This window comes from Antennarius striatus, chromosome 20 (assembly GCF_040054535.1).
Source record: "Antennarius striatus isolate MH-2024 chromosome 20, ASM4005453v1, whole genome shotgun sequence".
NCBI lineage: Eukaryota > Metazoa > Chordata > Actinopteri > Lophiiformes > Antennariidae > Antennarius > Antennarius striatus.
Genome location: NC_090795.1, coordinates 337,527 through 365,000, shown reverse-complemented (window position 1 = coordinate 365,000; position 27,474 = coordinate 337,527). Strand labels below are relative to the sequence as shown.

Below are 27,474 nucleotides of genomic sequence, written 5' to 3'. Positions count from 1 at the left end.
CACACGTCTAATTATAACACAGGTAAACCAGAGTCCTGGCGGAAGGCAGTACTTAGCATCACCATAGCGACCGTATCACAGCGGCGGTTGCCGGGGGAGACTGTTTGGCGCCGTCTCCACAGGGAGGGGCGTGAACTCATGTTTGACTCCACACCTCTGTGGTTATCAGAGCCTAAAAATACACCTGAGAAGAGCCTCTGAGACCCCCCATCACCCCCATTACCCCCTCACCCCCACCTATTACCCCCCCATTAATCCCCCGATCAATCAATCCATCAGTTTAACTGAGTAAATCATCCGCTGGCCTCTAATCCAGTATCTGACCGAGGTCACACAGAGGTCATCTCAGTGGCGTGACATGGCATAACATGACATAACGTGATGTGGTGTGACTTGACATAGCATGACACCGCATAATGTAACATGACATGACATAACGTGACATCATGTAACATGACACGACGTGGCGTGACATGACACGATGTAACATGACGTGACATGGAGTGGTGTAACATGACGTGACGGAACCTGATGTAACATAACTTGACATGGCGTAATGTAACGTGACGAAACATGACATGACATAACACAACGTGACATTGCTGACATGACTTGACGTGACATGAATTGACGTGACATGACGTGACATAACATGACGTAATGTAGCATGGCATGGCATGATGTAACATGACATAAGACGGCATGACGTAAGATGGAGTGGTGTGACATATCGTAACATGACGTGACGTAAGTTGACGTGACATGACATAACATTACGAGGCCTGGCAAAAGTTTTGATACGTTACATTGACATGCTAGCATTAGCATTTAGCCATGACCTTGTCTTGTTGCATTGTGGGCGCTATCGTTGATGGAACAGACGCCATGCGGGTCATGTGACTCGTTAACATTAATGCCACAGACAGCGGAGCCCGTGTCAGGTCAGAGGTCGTGCTCAGGACACGGTGCTGCCGGTGACATCGTCTGCGTTGCGTTCAGGTCAGCGTGGAGTTCTCAGCGTCTCACACGCAGAAAATCTGTCCGGATTCCATTTCCTTCATGTCTCAGCAGTGACAGCAGCGCCTGAAATAGCAGCTAAAGTATCACCTAGCCGTTAGCATCAGAGAGCCGGCTGGCGACCAACCAACTGTGTGTGTGTGTGTGTGTTTAATCACCACATTTGGTGACATTAATAACAGAGTGGTCTCCAGCGTGTTATCATTAGAACATCTAAACCATCCTGATGAGCAACACACGCACACACACACACACACACACACACACACACACACACACACACACCACACACACACACACACACACACACACACACACACACACACACACACACACACACACACACACACACAGATCCTGAGTCAGAGCAACAGAGAAAAATATTCTCCATTCTGGTTTGGTCCCTAAACCAACAACCAGCAGCCGTGGCTAGCATTAGCCACGTAGCTCCGTCACAGGAACCAATGACAGGTGGTATCACCTGTGTTTGTCTGGCGGTGTGAGCCAAAGGAGGAGCTGATCTGATCCCACGTCTTCGAATGAATCAGACTTCCTCTCCTGAGACTAATTTGTCCTGTAGTTACCCATGATTCATTGCGTGTGCAGTGGGAGGGGTCACCGAGATCAGAGCGGCGAACATGATTCTGTCTGAGGGGCTCGACGACGGTTAGCAGTGTGTGAAACAGTCCAGGTCCACGCAATGAAACAGTCCAGGTTCACACAGTGAAACAGTCCAGGTCCACGCAATGAAACAGTCCAGGTTCACACAGTGAAACAGTCCAGGTTCACACAGTGAAACAGTCCAGGTTCACACAGTGAAACAGTCCAGGTTCACGCAGTGAAACAGTCCAGGTTCACAGTGAAACGGTCCAGGTTCACAGTGAAACAGTCCAGGTTCACACAGTGAAACGGTCCAGGTTCACACAGTGAAACAGTCCAGGTTCACACAGTGAAACAGTCCAGGTTCACACAGTGAAACAGTCCAGGTTCACACAGTGAAACAGTCCAGGTTCACACAGTGAAACGGTCCAGGTTCACACAGTGAATCTCTACTTTGCAGATCTAACGGGGCTCCAATCAAACTCCTCCTCAAGTATTTAACCAATCAGCTTCCAGGTCTGATACCTTTTGTTTACACATATTTTTTTGACTGATCATGTGACTCAACAGGATGGAGCCTCAGCTTTTCTTTCACTGACCCTGGTTTCCTGCTGTCACCAGAGCAGTTCACCAGAAATATGGCTCCAATCTGAGGAAATGATGGGGGGGGGGCAGGGAGGGGTTCCTGGAATCCTTGGCGTCACATGATCATCATTCCATGAGCCAATCATTCGCTGCTGCCAGTCGCCATGTCAACACACACCAGTGTTTCCATTCAATTAGTCCATCTTTCATTTGTGTTCCACTCAACGTGTGTGTGTGTGTGTGTGTGTGTGTGTGTGTGTGTGTGTGTGTGTGTGTGTGTGTGTGTGTGTGTGTGTGTGTGTGTGTGTGCGTGTGTGTTTTATCATTATATGTATTTGTAGCATAAAGCCCTGCCCAATCTCTTCCAAATGCTAAAACATTATGTTAAAAGCTGCACAGATCAATAACAGAATATTAAAAACATTTGTGTGTGTGTGTGTGTGTGTGTGTGTGTGTGTGTGTGTGTGTGTGTGTGTATGTGTGTGTGTGTGTATAATTATTTCTGAGTGCAGCAGTGAAAGACGTCCTCCGTCCCGGTGGACGTGTTTCAGGTGAGTCCACCTGGGACATGAACCCAACCCACTGAAATGAGTCCCAGTTGCCCCGGTAACGACTGAGGCGGAGGAGGGGGATGAAGAGCGGCGGCGTTCGGGGGCGTTCCATTCCTCCTGCGCAGACGGAATGTCTGGGGGGACGGAGCGTCTTTGAGGACGCTTCAAACCCACATTTCATTCTTCGGGCTTCAGTCGCTCCGACTGGAACGCCGTCCAGCCTCAGGAATGGAACGCCGCTCTGGGCCTCAAGCCTCCAATCAGCAGCGAGCTCCTCCTCCGGCTGACCTCACGGGTCACATGCTTCTAGCCGTGCTGCACGAGGACCGTAACCACGGCGACCAATTAAGGCGGGGCGTCTGCATGCTTGTCGGGCATGTGGCATGTCAGCAGAATCCAGACGGGTCACATGATGGGTCGAAGGGGGCTGCGGGGGGCAGCGGGTCACATGACTGCCGCATGCTGGCGCTTGATTGGTCAGTCTCTTCATGTTCCCAGACATGTATTCAAGACTCAAGGCACAGGTCTGGGTCCCGCCCCCAGCTCAACGTAATTGGCTCCCCACTAAAGCACTACTGACCAGCAGCCAATCAGAGAGCTCCGCTCGGCAGGTTCACCATCACCACCATCACCATGACTACCATCAAGATCAACTCAATTTTTTCAGGTTTTTAAATCAACATTAATAATTTTATCATATCCAATCAGCTCCCCTCCCTTTGACCTTCCTGCGGAGGCCCCGCCCACAGAGTGACCCCCTGCTGTGAGGATCCTGACCCTCTCTCCTCATCCTCTCTTCAAATCTCAGATGTTAGTTTGCTGCATGGCGGGGCGGTCCTGACGTGCTGCTCCGCCCCCTGAGGCTGAAGCAGCAAGGAGAAGTACAGCGTGTTCCTCAGTCGTCGGCCCCGCCCACTCAGAGACGCAGCCCATATCATATACCATGAACTCAGCGACCTTTGCCCTCAGGCTCGGCCAATCAGCACCCTGTGTGAGCAGAGAAGCAGCGAGACCGCTGTGGGCGGGGCCTGTCACGGCGGCCAAGTCGCGCAAGAAGAAGACCAGCCTCTTATTCTTAAGGGTCGAACCCAGAAAACTTTAGCCTTCCTCTTCTTCAGCCAGTAAACAAACACAAATAACACCCACTGATAAACAAACACTGGTAAACAACACCTACTGTAAACAAACACCCACTGGTAAACAAATAAACACCCACTGGTAAACAAATAAACACCCACTGGTAAACAAATAAACACCCACTGGTAAACAAACACCCACTGGTAAACAAATAAACACCCACTGGTAAACAAACACCCACTGGTAAACAAACACCCACTGATAAACAAACACCCACTGATAAACAAACAAACACCCACTGATAAACAAACAAACACACACTGGTAAACAAACACCCACTGATAAACAAAAAAACATCTTCCGGTGAACAAACAAACCCTCCCCTCGTCTTCCTCTTCGTCCCATCTCCTCTCATCCTCCTCTCTTCCCTGCAGCGTTTCCTTCTAGCGCTGCTAGCCTGCTAGCTGTGTGTTTGTATCTCTAGACAGGTCACATCTTCAGCTAGCTTCAGGCTAACACCGCGTTAGCATTGAGCTCCAGTCAGAACAGATCTCCTTCCTCCTGACATCCGACGCCACCGGCGGCGACACTCCGCATTCATCAGACGACAAAACCACCAACAACCACCCTACAAGACATCTGCTTGATCCGCCTCCACCTCCTCACAACCAATCACAAAGAGATGCCACTCACCCTGCGTCGCTGCTGTTCCCACAGATTAACGCATCCTTGGCGCCCTCCACCTTGTAGAAGTTATCTGGAAAGAGAAGAGGAAGATCAGGACACGCCCAGACAGGTGATGTCACTGTTATCATCAGTTCAGGAAGCCCCACCCTGTGTGGGAGGGGCTTAACGATGAGGTGAATCAAACCTAAATGAGTCACATGATCAATAATCTATATTAAGCGGTCATGACTAATCAGCTCGTCATCAGTCTGGATCAGTTCCGGTTATGTGACCTGAGACCAGGAAGTGCTTCAGGTCAGCTGTCTGAGCTCCAGACTTCCTGTTTGTGTTCTAGCGATCAATAACCTGGAATCAGAACGCCGCCGCCGCTCAGACGCGTCCATCAAACCCAAACCATCACAGGAGCCTCGGCGTGTTAGCGTTTCATCGTCACTTAGCCTCGACCGTTACAAGAACGCACTTAAGCCCCGCCCCCGATGGAAGCAACACCGCCACGGGCTTTCAACGTGGCGGGAGGACAAGTCCAGGTTCTGTTAGTGTGAAGTAAATGCATCCTGCGTGGGCGGTGGCCACCTATGTCAGATGCTGATTGGTCGGTTTTGGTAGGATGAAGTGTTGCCGATTCCCAGGTAGCCTAGCCTAGCTTAGTCACCTCATTGGGGTGTCTTCTAGAGACGCTTTGGGACACAAAGTCTTTCCTCGCCTCCAGACACTGTTGTGACATCATGCCTGGGTGGTTGGGTTTTGAAACATCTCCTGACCGCCGCAGCTCCAGAGCCACTCAGGCTCTGGGGAGCCCCTCCCCCCTCCGTGCCACAGATAGCGGTCAGCAACTTAAAGCCATTACCTGGACCTGTCTGACACCTCCCTCCCCCCACAAGGACCCATACTGCTCCAGGGCCTCACATCAGATCAGGGTCCACTCACAGCGTCCCCACTTTGGTAGGAATTCAGGAAAGTGTGTGTGACTTCAAGAGCAACAGATAGTTCTACAATTACCCCACGATCATCAGGGGGTGTTTCTAAGGTGTGTGGGGGGGGGGGGGGCAGAACCACTGGCGGGTCGTGGCCCCACCTGCTGCTGACAGGAACAGACACAGGGCATGATGGGTAATGTTCATATCATCCATTGATCTGCGTGAGCTGCAGCGCTCTCAGGTTTCAGGGCAGCTCTTTAGAGGTCGATACGGGGGCCTGGGGGGGGCATTTGCTGATGAGATGGACGGCGGGGCAAACTGGAAGCGAATAAATAGACGGTGCATTAGCAGGGCCACGCCCGTCCTGGCCACGCCCGTTACCACCAGCACCAACTCCACCAGGTTTGAGCAGCTGCCGGATTGTTTCGGGGGCTCACCTGGAACTGGGGACAGGTGTGAGGCCCCTGGGGGTCCCTCTGCCCACACCCTCCTCCCATCTGATCTGATCCGAGTGGAGGAAGGGATCCACGAGGGTTCGTGTCCCAAGACCAGAACCTGCACCGGGTCCTGGGGGGCCGTTGACAGGCTTATACAAGAATGTGTGTGTGTGTGTGTGTGTGTGTGTGTGTGTGTGTGTGTGTGTGTGTGTGTGTGTGTGTGTGTGTGTGTGTGTGTGAGTCACAGCTGACATCAGTGAACACACACGCACCGGTGATGCGAGGTCAGCTGGTTTATTCTGCCTCTGACACGTCGACGGGAGCATGATGTATGACGCACGCACGCACACACACACACACACACACACACACACAGACACACACACACAGACACACACACACACACACACACACACACACACACTCAGGTCGAGGTCAGGGTTAAGCAGCGTTTGATGCTGATGTCACGTGACACCCGAGCCACTCGCCGCCTCCTTCACCATCATCTTCCTCCTCACTTCCACTTCCTGCTCCTTCCTGGTTTAAATCACATGACCCCGTTCCGGACCAGGCCCCGCCCCTCCACTCACCCTCGTCGTTGATAAAGTCCTTGAGCGATGCCCAGGTCTTGTTGTTGCAGGTGAAGGAGGCGTTGGCGGGCAGGCTGGCGTTGAGGCAGAGCGCCACGCTGCGGACGCACTTCTGCCGCAGGTTCCCCATGAAGAGCTGCAGGCCAATCAGAGCAAAGACGCTCAGGCAGAAGACGGTGAGGATCATCACGTCCGCCAGCTTCTTCACCGACTGGATGAGCGCGCCCACGATGGTCTTCAGCCCTGTGGGACGCCGCCACACCCAGATCAGCACCCGCACGCATCACCGCTGCCGCTAGCAACCAGCTAACAGTTACTAGGGCAACCGCTTCCAATGAAGTCTGCCTGGACTGCTCTAAAGATGGCCACCGTGGCGTCTTCCTGTGATGTCACGCAGCGGGATGATGTCATACCTCTGTGGCGAATGTCACATCAACTGTTAGCATTTAAACATCTGCTAGCGTGCATTTGGACGCTAGCCTGAAGTGTCGTGTGGCTGTCGAATGATTTGTTCACGCTGATGTTAGCCTAGCGTGCTAATTCACAGAGAAAGGCAGGTGTGTGTGTGTGTGTGTGTGTGTGTGTGTGTGTGTGTGTGTGTGTGTGTGTGTGTGTGTGTGTGTGTGTGTGTGTGTGTGGAATTGAGAGGTGGCCATCTTTAAAGAAGCTAACAGAGCTCACGGCTAACCAGAAGAAGTAAATCCAGAACAGCTGCTGTCAGACGGAAACCTGAACGCCTGATTCTGGAAAACATTCTGTTTTTGTTGTTTTGATCTGACAGCAGCTTCATCATCATCATCATCATCATCATCATCATGACAACCAGACAAACATGAACATGTGGAGAAAACAACAGGAACAAAACACAATGAGAACACGACAGGTGTCGACAGTCTCTTGCAACAGACACGCCCACAGCTAGCACCCCGCCCTGTTAGCATGAAGCATCTGGAAGCTAACGGATGTAGCGTCAACATGCTTCTAAAGGTTATAACAATTATTAAATATTGTTATAACAAGGCATTAATATGACGTAGCACTGTTAGCACTGCATGCTAACATGCACAGTGGGAACATACAGAGGCTAGCTAACAACAGGTTTACCTGTGTTTGTTTATTTAAATGTAAATACTTAAGATTCTGTCACTTCCTGCTGAGATTAAATAAATCTGCTGACACGACAAAACGGCGCCGCCGTTTAACAGCGTTGCGTTGAGGGGCGGTCCAACATCTGATCCCACAGGAGGGAGCACACCTGGACCAGATCACCTCCAGTTTCTAGCATTATGTTGGGCATTTGCTAACATGCTAACTGTATCATTTTTTTAAGCTAGCGTTAAATTCTGTTTTGTTAAATTTACAGCCTCTGATGTCCACTCACAAGCAGCCACCAGAGCCTCACAGCCAATCCCTGAAGGGCGCGGTTGGTGGGCATGGCTTCCTCACCTGGGATGACTGAGATGGTTTTGAGCGCCCGCAGAACCCTGAATGTCCGTAAGGCCGACACATTACCCAGTTCCACAAACTCTGTCACATATCTGCAACGAGGCACAAACACACACACAGGATGACACACAGAACGACACGCCCACGGTGCGGGGGGAGGGGCCGGCTGGACGCAGGGCGGAGTCAGGGCTGCTCATATGAGAGTATGTGGAGCGGGCGTGGCCTTCAGGACGGGGGAAAACGTCCAAACGGCTAGCTTGAACCACTAACAGCTACGACTAATCAGGATCATTTAGCAGCTAATGCTAAACATTGATGCTAATGGAAGTTATGAAAGTGCATGTAGCTTTAAGTACCTTTAGCAGATGAAGTACTTGAAATGTTTTAGACAAAGTATTTTATGTAGTTTAAAAATATTGACTACCTTAAATAGATTAAATATCTTGAAAAGATTAAGTTTACGAAGTAGATTGAGTAGTTTAGGTAGATTAAATATTTTAAGTAATTCAAAGTGGATTAGGTAGATCAGGTATTTATTAGATATTGTAGGTACATTAAGTATCTTAAATAGATCAAGTATCTTAAGTAGCTAAATTTGAGTACATAGATTAAATATCAAGTACTTGGAATAAATTAAACTACATTTTAATTCTTTTAACCAAATTGCATAAGAGCCCTGTAGGCTAAGCTAAAGATAATTAGCTAACCAGCAGCTAGCAGAGGACCCTCCTCCTCTAACCTCCAGCTGAGGTCATGTGACCAGCTCTTCCTGACGTCCCCTCCCCTCCGTTCAGGTCAGGTGATTACACCACTGCTCGCTGATCGGACAACGAGTGGGAAGTAGGCGGGCACTGACATGGTGAAGACGGGACGAACAACAAGGACGTTGACGCCGACGTCACGATGAAGCATTGTGGCCCCGCCTCCTACAGGTGGGCGGGTCTTACCTGGGATGACCGAGATCGTTTTCAGAGCTCTCAGGACCCTGAAGGTTCTCAGCGCTTGAAGGTTCCCTACTTTGATAAACTCTGTTAACAGCCTGTAGGGGGCAGCGTGGAGCGTCCACAGACGACAGAAGAAGAACAGCGTGAGTCCAGAACATTAAACGACAAGAACGACAAACGTTTGAACGCCACAGGGAAAGGAAGGAAACTCATTTTCACTGGAGGGACTAAAACGCATCAGTTTTACCTTGAAAACGTCAAACAGAAATCTGAACCAATCCCGACGGAGCATCCCTAACTCCTCCAATGAAAACAACACAGTTAGGGTTCAGGAGCCACTAGAACCCGTGTTCCAGTCCCAGTAGATCCTGATTAAAATTCATCACAATTTTTCATCACAAAACTCAAATTCTACAAAATGTAAATTCTTACATTTTTAAATTTAAATTTTTAAATTTAAATTTCTACAGATTTATTGTTCTAGTTCAGCCAAAACAAACACATCTATAGTCTGAAGGCCAGACACACCGCAGACATCACGACATTCAGCTGACATCATAATGACATCATCATAGTGACATCACCATGACATCACCACAGTAATATGAATAGTTTGGCGTTGAGAGCCAACCAATCAGGGAGCAGCGTGCAGCTCATCCAGACACATTATTGGCTGAACGTTGGTCCCGTTACGCTCAGCTGATGCTGATCATCTGATCCAATCAGACGAGCCGGCGGGGCCCCAGCCGAGGGCGGCCATGTTGGCCCGCAGAGGCGGCGTCATCTGATCTGGAGCGCTAACGGCTAACAGCGTCAGTTACAGCTTAAGTTTCACTGCCGTTGAGGGGCAACCTGATTGGATCAGGGAGGAGGCGGTGGCTAGGTGCAGGGCGATGCCCGATGCTAGCTTAGCATTGAAACTCAACCACAGCGCCCCCTGTGCTAATGTGACGCCAGTGTGAAGCTGGTCTGGTGATAGCAGCCGTTAGCATGTCATTACAACGGTTCAGGAGAGGGGGATGGTTACCATGGGAACGCCTTGGAGGAGGAGCATCAATCAAACATGAATAGTGTGTGTGTGTGACTGATGGCTGTGATCATGTGACCAGGGGCCTGCCGGTGGTTCAAGGACGCGGTGCCGGGGGCCTTGAACCGGTCCAGAGGGGTTGGGTTTCAGCCCCGCGTGGCTTCAGCAGCCCCCCCAGAGGCGCCGACGGGACAGACGTGAGTGGATACGTCCCCCGGACCGGACCCCACCCCCCCAGTGCTGATGGGCGAGACGCACCGTCTCCAGCTGACGTGGTGTTCCAGAGGTAACGGCGGTTTCGTTCTCCAGCGACCCGACCCCCCCCGGGGTCGGGGGGGTGTTCTGGCTCCGCCCATCATCTAAGGGCACCTTCATCAAGACGCCTTCATTCAGCAAGGGCCCCACCGCACAGCTTAATTACGCCTCACGCTAACCTCACAGCCCCCCCTCAGGGTCAACTATTGATCCCATTGGCTGACGCCGATCGCTTCTCTCTCCACCGGCTGCAGGCCGCCGCCCACCAGCGCCGCCATCTAACACAACCAACAGCTAACGGCTGCAGCGTACCATCAGCCATTACTGGGGGGGTCACCTGAACCAGGGTGACACCCGCCTGGGGGCGGAGCCCAGATGACAGCATGACAGACCGTTATGTCTCACCTACTAAACTACACCTGTACTAAACTACACCTGTACTAAACTACACCTGTACTACACTACACCTGTACTACACTACACCTGTACTAAACTACACCTGTACTAACTACACCTGTACTAACTACACCTGTACTAAACTACACCTGTACTAAACTACACCTGTACTAACTACACCTGTACTAAACTACACCTGTACTAAACTACACCCGTACTAACTACACCTGTACTAAACTACACCTGTACTAACTACACCTGTACTAAACTACACCTGTACTAACTACACCTGTACTAAACTACACCTGTACTAAACTACACCTGTACTAACTACACCTGTACTAAACTACACCTGTGCTAACTACACCTGTACTAAACTACACCTGTACTACACTACACCCGTACTAACTACACCCGTACTAACTACACCTGTACTAACTACACCTGTACTAACTACACCTGTACTAACTACACCTGTACTAAACTACACCCGTACTAACTACACCTGTACTAAACTACACCTGTACTAAACTACACCTGTACTAAACTACACCTGTACTAAACCACACCTGTACTAAACTACACCTGTACTAACTACACCTGTACTAACTACACCTGTACTAACTACACCTGTACTAACTACACCTGTACTAACTACACCTGTACTAACTACACCTGTACTAAACTACACCCGTACTAACTACACCTGTACTAAACTACACCTGTACTAAACCACACCTGTACTCAACTACACCCGTGTGTGTGTGTGTGTGTGTGTGTGTGTGAGACTCACGCCATGACGATGACGCTGAAGTCCAGCCAGTTCCAGGGGTCCCTCAGGAAGGTGAAGGGTCCCACACAGAAACCCCTCGCCAAGATCTTTATGAGAGACTCAAACGTGTAGATACCTGTGAAGGTGTACCTGAGGAGGAGGAGTGGTACAGGTGAGGACCAGCGTGAACCTGCTGATGAAGAGGAGGAGAGGATGAAGACTTACTCCAGGTACTTGGTCCAGTACGCGGGTTCAGACATGGCCATGAAGCAGCAGTTGGTCAGGATGGTGCACATGATGAAGAGGCTGAAGAGGGTGGGCAGGTCAAGGAACGCATCACACACCTGTGACATCACACACCTGTGTGACATCACAGCCATGTCGTCGTCACACCTGTGTGACATCATGGCTGTGATGTCATCACTCAGTCACAGAGGATTTGACTGTTGTGGACAAACTCTACCAATCACTGACTGTCTTTCTATGAGTCATGTGACCTCTGCTGTACCCCTTCTGATTGGTCCGTCAGGACGGGGGGGTAAAAATGTGTGTTTCTTTTGGAGCTGACATTACCATGGCGGCTCCCGCAGAGGAGGAGGGGGTGGGGCCTTCCTGTCCAATCAGCACCCAGCAGGAGCTACTTGTCAAACACAGTCTCACCACCCCCACCCCGTGGTGAGGAGGGGGCGCTAGCGTCGCCGTCAATCAGGGGTACATGAATCATAATTACTGTAATCAGTGGCGGGGGGCGGGGGGCGTGGCCGGGTCAACGCCATGCTGGGTCGATGTTGCTGAGCGCAGCGGCGTGCTAACACGGTTAGCGGTTGACAAACAACACAAACTTCCCGCCGCAGCGCCGGCAGCTAATTATGCGCTAATGATAGCGCTGAGCTACCTGTAATGTCATTGATCCGCCCACAGCCCCGCCCCCTCTTTTCCACATTTACACACCTCCATCACTCACTGACAGATGTCCTCCTATCCAAACCGTTTCTACGGCTACGGCCTGCTTTTATTTTGTAGGGACAGCAGGAAAAAGATCTGAGCCCCCAAAAAGAACACTAATGACCCACGTTATCACTGATCAATAACCCACGTTATCACTGATCAATAACCCACGTTACCACTGATCAATAACCCACGTTATCACTGATCAATAACCCACGTTATCACTGATCAATAACCCACTTCATCACTGATCAATAACCCACGTTATCACTGATCAATAATCCAGTTTATCACTGATCAACACGGAGAAGGAAGACACTCCTCAATCTGGATTGGTTGAGGTAAAAGGGGCGGAGCACCGGGTATCACATGACCCCTGTCCAGTTCGTGCGGCTACATGAACCAGCTAGCATGAAGCTTATTAACATGCTAAGGCTAACACCTTTAGCTCAGAGGCTAGGCGTCAGGGCGTCTGGTCACATGACGGTGGGGCTCCTGGAGGGAGGGGCGGAGCTGTGGGGGGGGGTCGGTGTGTGTTCACCTCACACCACGGCCTGTCACAGCGGCGCCGCAGCGGGGGCGGGCGTCGGTCCAGAACACGCTGTACCCCCCCTCAAATGACACGCACACTAAAACTACACTTGACTGCCTCTTAACCCCCCCACACGCCCCCACCGACACCCATCAATAGCGCCACACCCCCCCATCAGCAGCACCACACCTCCGCCGCGACCTCCTGACCCCCATCCAGCCGACAGCAGGAGGACGTCGGCGGCTCCGAAGCGCTCAGCCGGTAAAAATAGCCGGTGTGAGGGGGGGCGGGTGTGGGGGGGTGTGGAGGGGGGGCGGGTGTGGAGGGGGGGCGGGTGTCATGGCGGGACGGCGACTGACAGACGCGTTTCAACAACTCTTAGACGTGTCCTGATGAACTGTGGCGTGATGGCGGCCATCTTTGATGACCTCATCAAGACCTGCAGAGCCCTGAATGCTGCTAGCATCAATAACAGCTAACGATCAACAGGCCTAGCATAAGCAGTGATTTGTCAACAAGGTCACATGACAACAGCAATCATGTGCCGGCTGAACTCCTCGCCTGATTGGAGGACAAGAAACTTGAACAGTGGAGCTACAGCTGCTAACTGCTAGTAGCTGCTAGCTGCTGCTAACTGCTAGTAACTCCTAGCTGCTGCTAACTGCTAGTAGCTGCTAGCTGCTGCTAACTGCTAGTAACTACTAGCTGCTGCTAACTGCTAGTAACTGCTAGCTGCCCCTCAGGCCCCGCCCCCTGAGGATATGAGTGCACCAGGATCTTGATGGCGATGCGGCGCACCGGGTGGAACGGGCTGAAGGTGTAGAGCGCCGCGGTGGCGCTGAAGCGGAAGATAGCCTTCCCTTTGTTCAGGACGATGAAGGTCTGCAGGGACAGGAGGGGACAGTCAGCCAATCGCAACGCAGCTGGGCTCCGGGCCCCGCCCCTCTCACGACCACACCAACCCTCTTGTCCTTGGAGTAGTAGGGGTCGATGTCCTCCAGGGGCACGCCCACCAGGTGCGACGGGATGTCGGCGAAGATCCGCGGCAGCTGCTTCCCCGCCTCCAGGTCGGGCCGGGGGCGGGGGCGCCCCACGTCGCCCAGGTCCTGCACACACACAGGTGTGTCAGGTGTGTGTGTGTGTGTGTGTGTGTGTGTGTGTGTGTGTGTGTGTGTGTGTGTACCTCCAGGTACTGCTTGTTGAGGCGAGCGCGCTCCTGGACGATTCTCTGCTCGATGGCCGCCAGGGAGTCCGGCGTGAAGCGCTGAAAGCTCTCTGGTCCCAGTGGAAACACACAGCCAGCCATCTTCTCATCCTGATGCCCTGACCCGGCCCCCGCCTCCAGCTAGAACACAGGGACCCCAGACCATCAGGATCCCCCAGACCGTCAGGAGCCCCCAGACCGTCAGGAGCCCCCAGACCGTCAGGAGCCCCCAGACCGTCATGATTCCCAGACTGTCAGGAACCCCCAGACCGTCAGGAGCCCCCAGACCGTCAGGAGCCCCCAGACCGTCAGGAGCCCCCAGACCGTCAGGAGCCCCCAGACCGTCAGGATCCCCCATGATGCAGAACCCTGACGGTTCCAGAATGCAGTGAGGGATTACTGTACTTGTGTTATAGCAGTGTAGTCAGAGTACAACTGGAGTATGTCTGTAGGACAGCAATATAGTTATAGTATAGATATAGTATAGTTACAGTATAGTTACAGTATAGTTATAGTATAGTTACAGTATATAGTTATAGTATAGTTACAGTATAGTTATAGTATAGTTATAGTATAGTTACAGTATATAGTTATAGTATAGTTACAGTATAGTTATAGTATAGTTACAGTATATAGTTATAGTATAGTTACAGTATAGTTATAGTATATAGTTATAGTATATAGTTATAGTATAGTTATAGTATAGTTACAGTATATAGTTATAGTATATAGTTATAGTATATAGTTATAGTATATAGTTATAGTATAGTTACAGTATATAGTTATAGTATAGTTACAGTATAGTTATAGTATATAGTTATAGTATAGTTATAGTATATATAGTATATAGTTATAGTATAGTTATAGTATAGTTACAGTATAGTTATAGTATAGTTACAGTATATAGTTATAGTATAGTTACAGTATAGTTATAGTATATAGTTATAGTATATAGTTATAGTATAGTTATAGTATAGTTACAGTATATAGTTATAGTATAGTTACAGTATAGTTATAGTATATAGTTACAGTATATAGTTATAGTATAGTTATAGTATATAGTTATAGTATATATAGTATAGTTATAGTATAGTTATAGTATAGTTATAGTATATAGTTATAGTATAGTTATAGTATAGTTATAGTATAGTTATAGTATAGTTATAGTATATAGTTATAGTATAGTTATAGTATAGTTATAGTATAGTTATAGTATATAGTTATAGTATAGTTATAGTATAGTTATAGTATAGTTATAGTATAGTTATAGTATAGTTATAGTATAGTTATAGTATATAGTTATAGTATATAGTTATAGTATAGTTATAGTATAGTTATAGTATAGTTATAGTATAGTTATAGTATAGTTATAGTATAGTTATAGTATAGTTATAGTATATAGTTATAGTATAGTTATAGTATAGTTATAGTAGTTATATTATAGTTATAGTATATAGTTATAGTATATAGTTATAGTATAGTTATAGTATAGTTATAGTATAGTTATAGTATAGTTATAGTATAGTTATAGTATATAGTTATAGTATAGTTATAGTATATAGTCATAGTGTATAGTTATAGTATGGTTATAGTATAGTTATAGTATAGTTATAGTATAGTTATAGTATAGTTACAGTATATAGTTACAGTATATATAGTATAGTTATAGTATATAGTATAGTTACAGTATATAGTTATAGTATAGTTATAGTATAGTTACAGTATATAGTTATAGTTATAGTATAGTTATAGTATAAGTATAGTATATAGTTATAGTATAGTTATAGTATAGTTACAGTGCAGTTATAGTTGTAGTATAGCTGTAGTATAGTTGTATAGTTACAGTTCAGTTACAGTACAGCTATAGTATAGTTACAGTATAGTTGTATTGTTATAGTTGTACTATACTTATAGCATAGTTGCAGTATAGTTCTAGTTTAGTTATCATAGTATAGTTGTAGTACGGTTGTAGTTGTAGAGTAGTTGTGTGGTGTTCAGGTACGCTCCTGAGTGAGTCGCGTTCAGGTACGCTCCTGAGTGAGTGGCGTTCAGGTACGCTCCCAGGTGAGTGGCGTTCAGGTACGCTCCTGAGTGAGTGGTGTTCAGGTACGCTCCTGAGTGAGTGGTGTTCAGGTACGCTCCCAGGTGAGTGGCGTTCAGGTACGCTCCTGAGTGAGTGGCGTTCAGGTACGCTCCTGAGTGAGTGGCGTTCAGGTACGCTCCTGAGTGAGTGGCGTTCAGGTACGCTCGGCTTCTTTCGGTTTGGTCGAGAGGTGAATTTTGGTCGAGTTCAGAGACGTAAAATTCTCTGATTTTCTGGTCGAAAACAGATTTGGTCGAGAACAGAAGCGTTTGGAAACCGAGGTTTGACTGTACTTCGACAATATCCATGACAACAGTCAGATTATTATGGGACGTCCAGGTAATAAATGTGTAGGTGTCTCATTACAGTTTGAAACAGGGCGACAAGTATGGCCTTAAACGGTGTGTGTGTGTGTGTGTGTGTGTGTGTGTGTGTGTGTGTGTGTGTGTGTGTGTGTGTGTGTGTGTGTGTGTGTGTGCACCACCTGCTTTGGATCCTAATTGGATGATTAGACAGGCCTTGTTTTTCATGCTTTCAAAATCTTCACAGCTCCAGATCTGATTTCTGGAGTGTGTGTTGATGTGTGTGTTGATGTGTGTGTTGATGTGTGTGTGTTGATGTGTGTGTGTTGATGTGTGTGTTGATGTGTGTGTGTTGATGTGTGTGTGTTGATGTGTGTGTGTTGATGTGTGTGTTGATGTGTGTGTTGATGTGTGTGTGTTGATGTGTGTGTTGATGTGTGTGTGTTGATGTGTGTGTGTTGATGTGTGTGTGTTGATGTGTGTGTGTTGATGTGTGTGTGTTGATGTGTGTGTTGATGTGTGTGTGTTGATGTGTGTGTGTTGATGTGTGTGTGTTGATGTGTGTGTGTTGATGTGTGTGTTGATGTGTGTGTTCACATCAAAAAGCCGCTGGTCTGTTTCCTGCGTCACCTCCAGCTCCGGTCCTGGTTTCCATCGTCTCCACACGCGATCACGTAGAACACGTCGCTCAGCTAGCGTGACATCAGCGTTAGCGTCTACTGCTAATGCTGGCGCGGCGTGTTCCTCTGATCCAGGTCCTTTTCTTTAGTGTCTTCATCAGGATGAAGACTTAAAGCCCAGGCTCCGCCCTGGGGGCGTGTCTATAGGAGCCACTCATCCTCTCTCTTTCCATACGTCTATTCACCACATCTCTCCTGCCTGGCTTCCTCTTTTCTTCTCACTTCATTCCTTTCATCCAGCTGACCTTTGACCCCTGAGCAGCATCACACGTGTCATGAAGCACCGCTGGGGGGGAGGAGCTTCACTAACCGTGTAACAGCAGCAAACGACTCGATCCGGACGGAGTGAAGAGAATCAATTCATGAATGATCAAAACGTTCAGATAAACGTTTCTGATCATCAGCTGATCGATCACTTCCTGTCCAGATCAATCACTTCCTGTCCATATCCATCACATTACAGACTAGTTTTTAAACACTTGAAGAGACTAGTTGAGACCATGGGACTTTTTCTTCACATCTCTTCCATATAAGGGCGTGGGCAGCGCTCTGGTTGTGGTGTTGCTGTGGACCAATCAGTTGCGTCGGTGACGAGGCGACGCCCATCCAGACATTCCTGTCCTGAAGGACGCCGTCACCTTCCGTTGTCGAGGCGTCACCGTTAGCGACATGATTCACTGATAGCGGCCCCCAGCAGGCGGGGTCAGCCCAGGACCGCCATGACGGGCAGCGGCTGAGTGGGGGCGTGACCCTGACAGGAGAACGCCCCGCCTCACGATAAACAGTCACACCTCTGAAATCAACAAGCCCCTCCTTCACCAGTGATGTCACCAATGGGTGTGACCGGATCAGGTCCAGACAGATCCTGCCCACCCCCTCAGGGGGTGTGGGCGGGGCCACCTCCTGCTGGAGGCGGGGTCGTGTTGCTTGGGGTTGACTGATTGATGATGACTGCGGGTCGACTTCATCGTCCCTGTCAGGCTGAGTCGTGCTAACGCGTTCAGGCAGCGCTCTGCGGGGGGGCTCACTGCACGCTAGCATCACCGCGCCGCGCTGTCGGCTAGCTGCTGCTGCCGCCGTGAAACGCTGACTCATGCTTTCATAGGAGGACGAACCGTCAACCGTTACACAGCGTTAGCACCGTGGCTACATAGCCGCATTAGCTTGACGCTGGCTCTATGCTACATGCTATGGTTGTATTACAGTCATGCATCATTTCTAAGGCGGGGGGGTCTCTGGCCTCACGTTGTGTTGTCATGACAACAAACCATCATGGAAGCATGACGTTGAGGACGACCCGACACGCCCCCTAAAGGTCAAGAGGTTAACCGGATCGCCCGCCGCTAACCTGCTAGTCAACAAAATGACTCAGCTAATCCGATGTCAACAACGTGATCACAAGACAACAAATAAACACGTAAACAAAACATACCAACCAATCCGGTCGTCAGGAGGCAGAACTGGGTCTGACCGTAGGCAGACGCCCCGCCCAATCCTCAGAGGCTCCACCCCATCAGCCTTTAGGATGCCTCACTAGACCATGCTGGGCTTGTGCTAGCCATTCGTCACGCCATCGGCGAAGTAAATTCCAGATTGGCTACAAGGTTTTTAGCCTTTGTAGCCACAGTGGCGTTCTTATTTTTACGGAAAAAAGGCTCATTTCCACTAGCGAGCAGCGCTAGCACCGCTATTTCCTTTAGCGAGTGGTGCTAGCGCCACTATTTCCGCTAGTGAGTGGCGCTAGCGAAAATAGCGCCGCTATTTCCGCATGCCGACGGAAATAGCTGAAGTGACCCGAACGCTCCCGGTCATTAAATATGCACTGGGGTCATGACCTCTCGTCCAATGAAAAACAAAGATTCTGTTTTTCCAAGCTGAACCCGTGAATTGGTGTAAGACAAGGAGAGGACCATCGATCAAAAGAATCCAGTGTTTCTAGTAGAGTTTGTGTTAAAGTCCTCATTAATAAACAAATGGTGAATGCTGAGGGGGGGGGTGGAGACAGACCGATCAGAAGGTCAATGAAAGATATTATCAATACTTGTTAGTAGTCTTAGACTTTTGTTCCCTCTGACCAGCAGGAATAACCAGCGATGATGTAAATGTGTTTTCACCTCGCTTGATGTTTTATGTCTTTTTAAATTGAAATGAAAAATCATGTTATTGAATTAAAAAAACTAAACTAAACTAAACTAAACTCTGACATACCAATGGTGTTGGTGGAGGTCAAAGTTCAAATGTCTTCTAGTCTCAGTAAACTACCAGTAAACACTGAGTAATATTTAGTCTGACTGTATCTTCAGAGTGAATGAAGTTCTCAATGGTTGAATCTCACATTCATTCCTGCATCAAGTAGGACAGAAATAAAGAGAGTTCAGCTTCAGCTGCTGGCTTTAGGGGGTTTTTGGAGGGAAACTGAACACAAGATGTTGTCCTCAGAATGCAGGAAAACAACCCCGTTTTCTAAAACATTTCCTGGGGGGCCCCCCTGACCCCCCTCAACTGAGAAACAAAAGTTTCCTCATCAGGTAAACATCATCAACAACAACAAACATAAAACAACAAACACAACAATAACAACAAACACAACAACAACATCATACGTGTGAGTCGTCAGCGCCGTGATCAGAACAACAATGAAAGAAGAGATGGACGTAAATAGAAAGTTATGTGTCCTTGTGTGTGTGTGTGTGTGTGTGTGTGTGTGTGTGTGTGTGTGTGTGTGTGTGTGTGTGTGTGTGTGTGTGTGTGTGTGTGTGTGTGTGTGTGTGTGTGTGTGTGTGTGTGTGTGTGTGTGTGTGTGTTGGCGGTGAGGATCCAGTCCTCCACTGGGTTCCAGGTGTTCTGTTCTAAACAGATCTGTAATGGAGCTCGTCTCCCTGACGAAGACCTTCAGCTGACCCCCCATCCCCAGTCCCCGGGGGGGTCCGGTACTGGTATGTGGGTCAGTCATTGATACAGTGAATAAAGAGGTGGGGCCTGTGTTTGGTCATGTGACTGGGAACAGGGTCTGCATTCAGGATCAGGATCAGAACCACACCTGACGCTCCAGCATCAGCCAATCAGGACGCGGCGTGGATCAGGACGGGTCAGAGCGACGTTTGGGAGAAACAGGTGATAAATGTTTGACGGAGAGACGAGAAGAGACGGAGAAAGAGAAGAAACAATCCTGGACGGAGGGGAAACAGGAACGTGTGAGCCAATCAGACGATCCCCCTGTTCACAAAGCACTGCTGTCCTACAGGCCACGCCTCCTGAGGCTGATGTCAGCACATGATGATGTCATTGTTTGTTCACTGTGTGAACCTGGACTGTTTCACCTCGTGAACCTGGACTGTTTCACTGTGTGAACCTGGACCGTTTCACTGTGTGAACCTGGACCGTTTCACTGTGTGAACCTGGACTGTTTCACCGTGTGAACCTGGACCGTTTCACCGTGTGAACCTGGACTGTTTCACTGTGTGAACCTGGACCGTTTCACTGTGTGAACCTGGACTGTTTCACTGTGTGAACCTGGACCGTTTCACTGTGTGAACCTGGACTGTTTCACCGTGTGAACCTGGACTGTTTCACTGTGTGAACCTGGACTGTTTCACCGTGTGAACCTGGACTGTTTCACTGTGTGAACCTGGACCGTTTCACTGTGTGAACCTGGACTGTTTCACTGTGTGAACCTGGACCGTTTCACTGTGTGAACCTGGACCGTTTCACTGTGTGAACCTGGACTGTTTCACTGTGTGAACCTGGACCGTTTCACTGTGTGAACCTGGACTGTTTCACCGTGTGAACCTGGACTGTTTCACTGTGTGAACCTGGACTGTTTCACTGCGTGAACCTGGACTGTTTCACTGTGTGAACCTGGACTGTTTCACTGCGTGAACCTGGACTGTTTCACTGTGTGAACCTGGACTGTTTCACTGTGTGAACCTGGACTGTTTCACTGTCGTAACCTCACCAGCAGGGGGGGCTGCACGTCCTACATGGACGTCAGAACTGATGTTCAAATCATTGGTGCAGCAGGTGTCACATGACCAGGACCAGATCGGGGGGCGGAGCCGTCCTTCCTCCCCAGGACAGAGTCAGCTTTCAGACCGCAGGGGGCGGGGTCACTGGCTCGCCCTGACACACATTCACACATTCATTATTCATCCTCTCACTCTTTTATTCACTCGCTTTTCCCTTCGCCCTGATTTACTTCTCCTCAGGTGACGCTCCTCCATCCGCCGCCCAGGGGTCAGAGGTCACCGCCATGTTCAACCATCCTGTTTACACCGCCATCACCCAGACCCTGACCCGTCTAGAACCCCAGGGTAGTGCTCACAGGCTAACGGAGACAAGAGGCTAAAAGAGGCTAACGGATGCAGAAAGCTAACGAAGGCTAACGGATGCAGGATGCTAACAAAGGCTAATGGAGGCTAACGGACGTCTCGTCTTTCTCTCCTCCATCCTGACATATCTGTCGTTCCTCCTCTCCTGTGTCAGCGCTCTGTCGCTCAGCTGTCACTATCAAACTGGGCCACACACACACACACACACACGCACACGCACACGCACACACACACACACACACGCACACACACACACACACACACAATTATGCATCCGTGGACTCCTACAAAGGCAGAAAGCCAAGTGTATTCTTAGCGTACACACACACACACACACACTCACACTCACACACAGACACACACACACACACACACACACACACACACACACACACACACACACACACACACACCTAGCTGACAGGTGTCTCATTGCAGTGACTGTTATAAACAACTGCAGGTTGAATGTTGTTCTGTGTCGCTGACTGCAGCTCAAACAAACAATGAAGTAGGGCTGTTCTGACAGGAAGTAGGGCTGTTCTGACAGGAAGTAGGGCTGTTCTGACAGGAAGTAGGGCTGTTCTGACAGGAAGTAGTGCTGTTCTGACAGGAAGTAGGGCTGTTCTGACAGGAAGTAGTGCTGTTCTGACAGGAAGTAGTGCTGTTCTGACAGGAAGTAGTGCTGTTCTGACAGGAAGTAGGGCTGTTCTGACAGGAAGTAGGGCTGTTCTGACAGGAAGTAGGGCTGTTCTGACAGGAAGTAGGGCTGTTCTGACAGGAAGTAGTGCTGTTCTGACAGGAAGTAGGGCTGTTCTGACAGGAAGTAGGGCTGTTCTGACAGGAAGTAGGGCTGTTCTGACAGGAAGTAGTGCTGTTCTGACAGGAAGTACTCCTCACCCGTAGGAGGCGCTCTCCTACAGAAGTCGCTGAAAGTATTCAGACTGGCATCACAGGTTCTTAGCACTGTTATCACTGTTAGCAGCATTAGCATCGTTAGCACTGTTAGCTTCCTTAGCATGCCACGACATTAACTGCAGCGGTTCAGATGATGAACTTCTTAACGACACAAACGACCTCAGTAACGACGACTGCTAGCATAGCTGCGGCTAGCGGGGAGCTAGATTCAGACAATCTGCTGAGTCCTGACCGGAGCCCCGCCTCCCTCCTCTGACAAACACCTCCAGCCAGCTTGAACTCCTCCCAGCCAATCAGCATCCGTCTGCCCTGACCTCTGACTTTTAGCCTCGTCATCATCGCACCTTCATCAGGTGTTGACATTCAGGTTCGTTTTCATTTAGCAGCTCGTCGTGTTAGCCTCGTCATGCTAACGCCTTTGACAGAGGGGGTGGAGCCAAGGGAGGAGGCGGGGCAAACAGAGATTCTTCCTGTTAGCCGCTAACCCGCTAACTGGCCAGCAGGAGCTCCACACTGATCCACTCGTTCATTGATCAGGAAGTGAACCCTTTAAGGGGCGGAGTCATGAACATGTGTGTGAACTACTGGATAAAGACAGTTCCACTGAGGGGGTCAATCAATCAATCAATCAATCAATCAATCAATCGATTGATCAGCTGATCGATCTATTGATCACTGTAACACATCCTTTGGCCCCTGGTGGTCAGAGGTCCAAGGACAAACAAACCGATCAGTCTGATAGGATCATTATTGATTATGACACACACACACACACACACAGCGACCCAGTTACATTCATCTGATTGCTGTCCCTCCCCTCATTCCTCGTCACAAACGAAACACTCCAATCAGAAGTCTCTGTCCACAAGGGGGAGGTACCAGCCAGAGGGGCGGGGCTAGTCCAGGTTCAGGTTCACACAGTGAAACAGTCACACAGGTTTCAGGCAGACGCGTTGGCTCTAGAGCTTTTGTGTGTGTGTGTGTGTGTGTGTGTGTGTGTGAGGGGGGGGGGGTCTGAGGATTACTTTGCATGCTGGGATACGTTCCAGTCTGAGCTGGACGTTTGTCTCCTGAAACTACATCAGCTGTTTTCAGGGTCACCAGAGGTCAGACCGCACAGGTGACTTAAAGCCCCACCCCCCACCTGCCATTCACTGTGGGGTGGGACTTAAGCCCCACCCCCCCACCTGCCATTCACTGTGGGAGTCTGACCTGGCCATAAATTATGGGATGCCAGCATGAGGACACTTTAAGGACTGAGGACGTCTGTGACATCATCAGTACCTCAGCCTCCACACGCGTGTGACGTGATTCAGTGCAACACGGTTCACTCGTCATTACCATCAGGTGTGAGTCCAGTAGCCCCACCCACCCTTAAAGGAGCCGCCCCCTGGACGCCATGGACACGCTAACACGCTCAGCTAACGCGACCGTCAGACGTCAACACAATCTTCAACCAATGGGTTGAAGGAAACCACTGATGCTCCCCCGTCACCGTGAGCCAGGTTTCTATGGCAACGTGGCCCAAAGGGGGCGGAGCCAACCTCTGTTCACTGTAATTATTACTAATATGGGGCGGAGCAAACGCTTCAGCAAACCGTTTGTTAGTGAAGGACGTCATGATGAGTGACATGATGCTGGCCAATCAGAGCTCAGCATTCATCTTCTAGCGCCAGCAGCTGATTGGACGACTGATCCAAAGGTGGAGCTTAACAGACAAACAAACATGGCTGCCCTCCTCGCCGCTGCTGTCTTCACAAATTATTTCCCAGAATCCTCCATGGGGCCTGTTGTTGATGGTGACACTGGTCGCCATGGTTCTGCTGTTGCTATGGTTACCGTGGCCCCAAAGTACCGAATGGTGATCCTGAACAGGTGAAACAGGTGTGTGTGTGACCGTTCATCACACACACACATACACACACAAACCGGTGGAGGTAACTCCTCTTCATCACACATGATGTCATCATGCTGTGACCTCTCACCTTTGACCTTCATGCCACTGATGACCTGACGGGTCAGTGCTGACACACCTGGTGACTCCGACCAATCAGGAGGTCGTTTGTTTGCGGCTCAGGTTTCAGGCGACCGACAGGAAGTGGCTTCATCCGTCAGGACGGCGTCGGCCAGCTGCAGCGACGCCTCAAAGGAAGGATCGGCAAAGGTCACACACACACACACACACACACACACACACACACACACACACACACACACACACACACACACAGACACACACACACACACACACGTTGTCGGGTGTTGACACAGCAGCTAGCACACAGCTTGAGCTGAAGTCGTATCTGCTGTTAGCCATTAACCACGCCCACCAGTGATGCCACGCCCAACACCTTTGATTTGACTGCTGTGATCGATGCCCCGCCCAGAGGAAGACGAGGAAAAGGGACCAACCTGACAGCATCATGAGGAGGCGGGGCTGAGCTAGTCTGGTTAGCAGAGAGATCTCATGCTAACAACTAGCTCAATAATGTTAGCATGATAGCAGCTATTGCTTTTCTACACCTGTTACGTTAGCGACAAGCTAACGCTCCTATTACATCTAGTTAAACCAGACCTGGGATATTTTTACAGGAAGTACCACAGGAAGTACCACAGGAAGTACCACAGGACGTACCACAGGAAGTACCACAGGACGTACCACAGGAAGTACCACAGGAAGTACCACAGGAAGTACCACAGGACGTACCACAGGAAGTACCACAGGACGTACCACAGGAAGTACCACAGGAAGTACCACAGGAAGTACCACAGGAAGTACCACAGGAAGTACCACAGGAAGTACCACAGGAAGTACCACAGGAAGTACCACAGGACGTTCAGACTGCTTCCATCCAGGTTGACATCTGATGTGTGTTTTGTCGTCTGAACGGCTCCAAACACATCGATCAGATTTTCCCGTCCGTTGACGTCGCTCTCTGCGCCGCAGGAGCCAATCGTGTTACGGAGCGTGGAGGACGCCTCCGCCCCGACGTCATTGCTACGGCAACCTGACATATTAACCAATTATGTGTCCGAGTCTGAACAGAACCAGATCACATCTGGATACTAAGACAGTGTGAACGGTCAAGAATCAGATATGAAGGAAATCTGATTGGAATCGGATTGGCTGCAGTCTGAACACAGCCAGGAAGTACCACAGGAAGTACCACAGGAAGTACCACAGGAAGTACCACAGGAAGTACTACAGGAAGTACCACAGGAAGTACTACCAGCCAAACTACAGGAAGTACTGTAGGAAGCACTACAGGAAGTACAATGCGAAGTATTATAGCAAGTACCACAGGAGGTATTACCAGTCGTACTGCAGGAAGTACCACAGGAAATATCACAGGAAGTACTACAGAAAGTACCACAGTACTTGTGGCGGTGGTGCTGCCCTCCGCTGCTGCGGTTTCTGATATTGATCAGCGATCAGCTGGAGGAGTCAAACCAATCATTGATCATTCCGTTCAGACCGGATCAGAACCGGTTCTGACGTCCAATGAGAGCGAAGCTCTTCAGACTGGTCACCTTCATCATCATCATCATCATCAGGTGATAGATCTCTGATCGGGTCTCATCCCTCATCAATCACCTGAACCCATAACAACCCACCGACTATTATGGGATGATTCCAGACGGAGGTACCGAACCGGGGCAGATCTCCGCGGCGGGTTAATTAACGGAAAGCTTCGGGTCGCGTAGGAACGGAGGAAACCGAATCTCTGGGGGAGGGGGGGTGGGCTCAAAGCAGGGACTGAGGGAGGACGGGTTCCGGGGGGGAGGGGGTCACCGGACCGGAGCTCAAAAAGTGAGGAAACGTTACAAAAGGGTTTTTGGGTCGAGTCCCGGGAGTCAAAGGTCAGAGTTCATCAACCGGAGGAGGAGGAGACACTCACGTGTGAAACTCGTGCGTCAGAAGCCGATCGGTTCTGGGTTCCGGTCCCGGTCCGGAGCGGCGCGGCGCCGGTCCATGAGGCGCAACTCCCGGGAAAAGTGCGGGACCGAATCTGAGCAGAAGTTTACATCCACCGGTACCGGGAGGGGGAGGGGCGGGAGGCTCTCGGGTCTGTCCGGGTGAGGGTGCGTGAGTCCCGGCTGCGTCGCTCCAACAGCCGCCGGTCCGCCGGTGCTCCGGTCTGCTCTCCGGTCGGCGGCTTCAGCTCCTCCTCATCCTCCTCAGGTGTGATGATGACGCTCCTACAAAGTAAAGGTCGTCCGCGCGCCCCCGGCCCGTGCTTTTATTTTTCTCGCTGGGGGGTTGGAGGGGGCGACCGGGAGAAGTTTGCTGCTCACTCTTTCCCCGGTGTTGTCGGTGCTCCGGTAACGGAGGACCGGACTCCCATCATCCCCGCCGCTTGATCGCCCCGGAGGCGCGCGAGAGAGAGGGGGGGGGGCGGGGGGTATCGCGAGGTTACGCCCTCAGTCTCGCGCGCTGCTGACCGATGGACCAGCTAGATCAACTGGATCGATCACCGTGAAGATGACGTCACGTGACCTGGTGTGGTCATCACTCAGTGCTCCACCCCCCACCCCCCCAACTCACCTGTTGCCCATTTGGACCGAGGGTGACGTCATCATGGGCTCCACCTGCTCTCTGGTGGGCGTGGCTCCTCCAGTCACAACCAGAAAAGTTATGACACGCGCGCTGATGACGTCACTGGTCATCAACAGCTGTTGACAAATTTAAAGAAGTGATTGATGATGACGTCATCAGACGTCGGTTTTAATCCAGACTAAAGCCAGGATTTAGCCTGGATTAAAGTGTTGAACCCATATTGATCGACTGATCTGATCATGAGCTGATAAACAAGATCACGCTCTGATTGGCTGACGGACTCAGGTACAGGTGACTCCGAAGAAGTTCTGCTGATCTAGAACCAGAACCTGTTTGATCTGATCAACTTTATTGATCCTGCTTTTGCTTATCGACATTGGAGACTGTAGTTTGATCCTGAGCCAATAAAACAGATCAATAAACAATAAATCAACTGACGTCAGATTCATTATTGTTGTTAATATTTATGTGTCGTTGCTGTTTATTGATAATAATGTTTATTTCTAAACATTTTACAGTAAAAACAATCATTTTATAGTTTCTGTAGATTTTTAAGTAGATCGGTTAATAAAAGATAAATTAATAATTAAAGCTGCTGGTTTGCTATAAAAATGAGGCTCTGG

The 27,474-nt window shown here is 49.8% G+C and overlaps 1 protein-coding gene across 5 annotated transcripts in view; it reads right to left on the bottom strand.

The window, feature by feature from the left end:
* The window catches only part of LOC137614041 (sodium channel protein type 5 subunit alpha-like), a 59,529-nt gene extending 32,864 nt beyond the window's left edge, over window positions 1-26,665 (bottom strand). For 3 of the 5 annotated variants that reach the window (XM_068343488.1, XM_068343489.1, XM_068343491.1), the window contains exons 1-9: window positions 26,193-26,665; window positions 13,965-14,126; window positions 13,744-13,887; window positions 13,546-13,663; window positions 11,527-11,617; window positions 11,323-11,451; window positions 7,908-7,999; window positions 6,462-6,704; window positions 4,524-4,587 (exon numbers count right to left, since the gene is read on the bottom strand). In XM_068343488.1, coding sequence (XP_068199589.1) covers window positions 4,524-4,587; window positions 6,462-6,704; window positions 7,908-7,999; window positions 11,323-11,451; window positions 11,527-11,617; window positions 13,546-13,663; window positions 13,744-13,887; window positions 13,965-14,087 — 1,004 coding nt within the window. In that variant the 5' untranslated portion in view covers window positions 14,088-14,126; window positions 26,193-26,665. The remainder of the gene's footprint in view (window positions 1-4,523; window positions 4,588-6,461; window positions 6,705-7,907; window positions 8,000-11,322; window positions 11,452-11,526; window positions 11,618-13,545; window positions 13,664-13,743; window positions 13,888-13,964; window positions 14,127-26,192) is intronic. The other 2 variants (XM_068343492.1, XM_068343493.1) reach the window with 1 other exon arrangement.
* Between the last annotated feature and the right edge of the window lie 809 nt (window positions 26,666-27,474).